Source organism: Cryptomeria japonica, chromosome 2 (assembly GCF_030272615.1).
Source record: "Cryptomeria japonica chromosome 2, Sugi_1.0, whole genome shotgun sequence".
Taxonomy (NCBI): domain Eukaryota; kingdom Viridiplantae; phylum Streptophyta; class Pinopsida; order Cupressales; family Cupressaceae; genus Cryptomeria; species Cryptomeria japonica.
Window position 1 is genome coordinate 81,843,582 of NC_081406.1, and position 4,983 is coordinate 81,848,564.

General features: G+C 36.0%; 1 protein-coding gene across 1 annotated transcript; it reads left to right on the top strand.

Annotated features, from left to right (window-relative positions):
* The first annotated feature begins 223 nt into the window (after positions 1–223).
* Positions 224–3,556, top strand: LOC131078891 (ammonium transporter 3 member 2-like). Its single transcript, XM_058016716.1, has 3 exons — positions 224–861; positions 2,253–2,538; positions 2,791–3,556. Exons 1-3 carry the CDS (start codon positions 286–288, stop codon positions 3,339–3,341), a joined length of 1,413 nt encoding a protein of 470 aa, XP_057872699.1. The 5' UTR covers positions 224–285; the 3' UTR covers positions 3,342–3,556.
* Positions 3,557–4,983: the final 1,427 nt, after the last annotated feature.

Sequence of the window (4,983 nt, forward strand, 5' to 3'; positions counted from 1 at the left end):
AAACATCGCATCCGAATGGGGATCGGGGATAATTCCCAACAATAATCTGCCCGATCCCAAACGACGAAACAACAACTTACATTACGAGGAAAAATGGCTTCGAAATTTTCAAATCGACGAGGAAAATACATTGATACCTTCACAACATGTCGTTAAGTCTCTCTTCTTAAAGCTCTCATGTACAGAGCTGTGTAATGTGTGAATGTGAATAATTTGAGGAGGAGATAATTAAGAGTTCTTTAAGCTGTGCGATTCGAACTGAAGACCAAGTAATTTGTTGCGAAAATGAGTGCCGACGATTGGGAGCCGAACCATGGAGACAACGCATGGCAATTGACGGCGGCAACGATCGTTGGGATGCAATCAGTTCCGGGGTTGGTCATTCTGTATGGGAGCGTGGTGAAGAAGAAATGGGCCATCAATTCTGCATTTATGGCGCTCTATGCTTTTGCAGTGGTGCTTGTTATGTGGGCACTTTTTGCTTATGATCTATCCTTCAATCCCAATACGAAAAATGTTCTTATTCCTGAGTTTTGGGGGAGGCCAGAGTTTTTGGCAATGGGGCAAAAAGAGCTTCTTGGGCAGTGGGAACCCGCTGGTTTGCCCAGTGCTACGAATGTGTTTTTTCAGTTTGTGTTTGCGGCAATCACGCTCATTCTCATTGCTGGATCGCTTTTGGGCAGGATGAATTTCCAGGCGTGGATGTTGTTCGTTCCCCTCTGGCTCACTTTTTCTTATTCCATTGGGGCATATGCCCTTTGGACTGGATTTTTTCACACCAAGTTTATAACTGTGGATTTTGCTGGGGGTTATGTTATCCATCTCTCTTCGGGCATTGCAGGCTTCACGGCTGCCTACTGGGTGAGTGGTGGTGGTGGTGGTGGGGTGATTCTAAAACATATGAATTTTTCGATTAGTTCTTTACTGAATTTTTGGATTAGATTGTGTTTTTTATTTTTTGCATCGATGTTTCAAATCTCTCAGTGTTTTGAATCACATTATCTTGATGATAGATCATGGAGCACTGATTCGAAATGTTGATGCAAAAATTAAAAACATAATCTAATCCAGAAATTCAATATAGACTGATATTATAGATTGTGGAAATTTGATATCTTTAATTTTTTGATTATTGATGCATAAACTAGTTCAAGGAAATAAGTTAACTATAGATTGAGATTTCATATTTTTGTTAGTCCTTAGTAGGATAATGGTGAGTGGTTCCTTGTAAATCAAGGCGTCGTAAGTTAAATTTTAATACTTTTGATGCTAGAACATTTTGCTTAAGCAATGGTTTCATAATTTCTCATCTTGCCTCTTTATCCATTTCATATATAGAGCTTTCATTTAGTGACCCTTTATCCATTCTATATATAGATATTTATGTTGAATGTGAAGTCTAATTGTTGTGTGTCCTTTTTTCTTCTCCTTGTCTCTTTCATTTCTTTGTTGTTTTTTCATATTTGAAGAGCTAAACATTTGTATAGAGGAGTGTGAACTAGGTATTTGATGTAACAGTGAATATAAGCTATTTGTCTTGTTTTCTCGTGGATGTAGTCTTTATGGTGAACCACATAATTTGATGTGTTATGTGTTCCTTTCTATTGTCTCTATTTTAGTTTTGATGTTTATTATTATTTTATCTACTCTTTAAACTCAACAATCAGTCTACATCCAGGAAGCAGGACAATATCTTCTGTTTCTCACAACATACAATACATAATCTGCAGTCATCCTTTTATACAAAATGTTCAACTCTTCAAATATGAAGAGACAACAAAGAAATGATCAGATGACCGTTGGACTTCAGATTTTCAACAATTTAATGCTTCCATTGTTCTATGATAGTTCGGTGGTAGAGTAATTGCTGTCAAAGATTGATCGTAGAGTCAAATCCCATTTAAAAGGACTCTTTTTGACATAAATATATTTATAAGAAATAATGACCTCATAATTTCAATTCTTTTTTCATTTATTCTAATAGAATTGTAAATCTATGATCAATCCATAATCTTTTAGATTCAATAAGGTTTGATTTTCCTTTATCTTCTTTACAAAACTTTACTAATAAACCAAAAATCAACTAACAAGAATATCAAATTTAAAACTAGATGTAAAGTTTTTAAGATGACATTATCCTTGGTTTAATGGTTCACCTTTGAGATCAAATTACACAATCGAGTCTCTTTTTTTACTAGATGCTATGAATGGTGGAAGCATCAAATCTTTAATAATCTTGTGGATTATCACAGGTGGGTCCGAGGTCGACTAAAGATCGAGAGAAGTTTCCCCCCAACAATGTGCTGCTGATGTTGGCAGGGGCAGGTATGCTGTGGTTGGGATGGTCAGGCTTCAATGGAGGAGCCCCCCTTGCTGCAAATCAGATTGCTTCTTTGGCAGTCCTCAACACACATATATGCACCGCCACGAGTCTCATCACCTGGATGTGCCTCGATATGATTGTATTTGGGAAGCCTTCAGTCATCGGTGCCGTACAAGGAATGATCACCGGTCTTGTCTGCATTACTCCTGGGGCAGGTTACACTCTTCACTTACTCCTCCTCCCTCACATATACCCAACACACAAAAATAGGGTTTGGCCTAGGTGATACCATTGTTTTGTATCGATTGTTTTGGTTTCTCAACATCACCCATTTGGTCTTGAAACCTAATACCATAGGTAACATCCATATTTTTGTTTTCAAAATTACGATTCTATGTATAATTAACTTTTAATTTCAATATATTGTCATTTCATTAGAAAAACTAATGTGTGACAAACGATTACAGGAGTTGTACAAGCATGGGCAGCCATGGTGATGGGTTTGCTGTCAGGCAGCATTCCATGGACGACAATGATGATAATTCACAAGCGCTTCTCTTTTCTCCGGAAGGTGGATGATACATTAGGAATGCTCCATACTCATGGTGTGGCAGGGCTTCTTGGGGGCATTCTTTCTGGCGTCTTTGCCCACCCCACTTTGTGTAAGATTTTATACACAGTCGATCCATTACCAATTGGATTAATCTATGGCCCCCGCCACTATGTGAATGACAAGGGTCAGTGGACTCGTTCGGGTCCCAAACAATTGGGTATGCAGATCTCAGCTGCATTGTTTATCATAGTTCTGAACGTTGTGGTGACGAGCATCATATGCTTAGTGATCCAGATCATTGTTCCTCTGCGCATGTCAGACGAGGCTCTAGACATTGGAGATGATGCAGCTCATGGCGAAGAGGCCTACGCTATCTGGGGTGATGGTGAAGCCCTTAAAACTAGCAAGTTTGAATTGGAGGACATTCCCTCAAAATCCCAGGGTACTCCTTCTAAGATGGTCTGATCCAAATTGCCCTTCCAATAAAATGCAGACATTAGACATATGTTACCCTATGAATATGAGGATGTATCTAATTCAGCTGAGGCATTATAGGTGTTTTGGGTTTGTGTCAAAGTAGAGACAAATAGTGATATAATTTCTCCCTAATGTTTCCACGTCCAATATTCCACTCAAAATTTAGGAGCTATATTATCCTTAGCATTTTGATTTGTGTGTAACCGCTGTGTTCATTGTTACTTCCTCTAAATAAAGCTATACAGATGCTCATGATGGGAGTGGATTCAGATTTCAATAGAAATGATTTATGTGCCCTAAAATAAGTTTGAAATGCTGCGGAAGAGCACAGAACCTTCGATACTGCTGTGTTTGTTCTTGGCTAGCACAATAATCTTTGAATTTGTTTTTAGGGTTTCCATTGTACCTTTTCAATTATAAAGTGCAGCATTCATTTGTCGTTGCCTATGATCTGTTGGCCATTGTTTTTCACCTTCAATTATAGGTTGTATCTTTTTAATTGGAAAAAATAAAATTTAAACTACATATTTTTTAATGCTCATTATTGTGTAGGACTGAGTTTACATCTATAACAAAATTATGTGTTACAAAATAAGTTTGGAAGACAATTGGTTAGTGTGTTATATTGAAGTGCATTTATATTGGAAAGATTAGTGTACTATATTGAAAAGAAAATTGATTCATGTCTTAAACAATAAAAAAGTTAATTGAAAAGTAGTATTTATATTAATAAATTTATTAAATTATCATTAATTCAATTAAAGAAAGTAAAAGTAGAAATGCTATTTTTTCTATCATCTTTCTTCAAAAAAATCAAGTGTCTTTATTTTATTATATTAACAAGGAACCTATGTATCATTTATTTTTTCTTTCTAAGAAAATGGTTATCCATCTATGAAGGAGGAACAAACTATTGCATGCTTCATTATCTACTTGGTTTTTGAGGGTCTAAGAATTAGTAATGGTTGTTTTTTAGACGAAGGTAAATATCTTGCTCCAAATGATTTTTCTATTGAGTTTTCCCAAGAATTATGAGGCATATTGAAGAATGGTCTTCTCAATGTTTTGCATGATACTTAGACTAATAAATAATTGTTAAAGAAATCAATTCTAGTTTCTTAGTCTTCATCCTTAAGAAAGTGGGAGCTAACTCGTTTGATTCGTTCTACCCTACACTCTCTATAATGTCTCTTATAAAATCTCATGTCCCATTAAGTGCAAGAACAAAAAGAACTATTAGGAGATTAAGGTTAATCTATTGCAAAGGATTGCTAAAAGTGCATGAATAAGTGACTCTGAAATATGATGAAGTAACAAGTACTAAATAAGTTTCATCTATATCTAGAAAGAGGAACACTATACACAAACAAAAGATGTTTGATAAAAGTTAGTTCCAATGAAGTGAATCTTGATGACCCTATTGCATAGAATTACTAGAAAATTGTGATGGAGCAACAAGTAGACTAGATGATTTGTCTACACTGGATAAAGGATAATGAACCCTAGAGAGTGAATCATTGAGTGTGAAATGAGAAAAGGTGAAAACACAGGAGTAGCGATCAACCTTTCAAGTACCAAAATTACTCTGCGTGGTGAATCTTGGATAATCCTTGAAGTAGATATATAAACT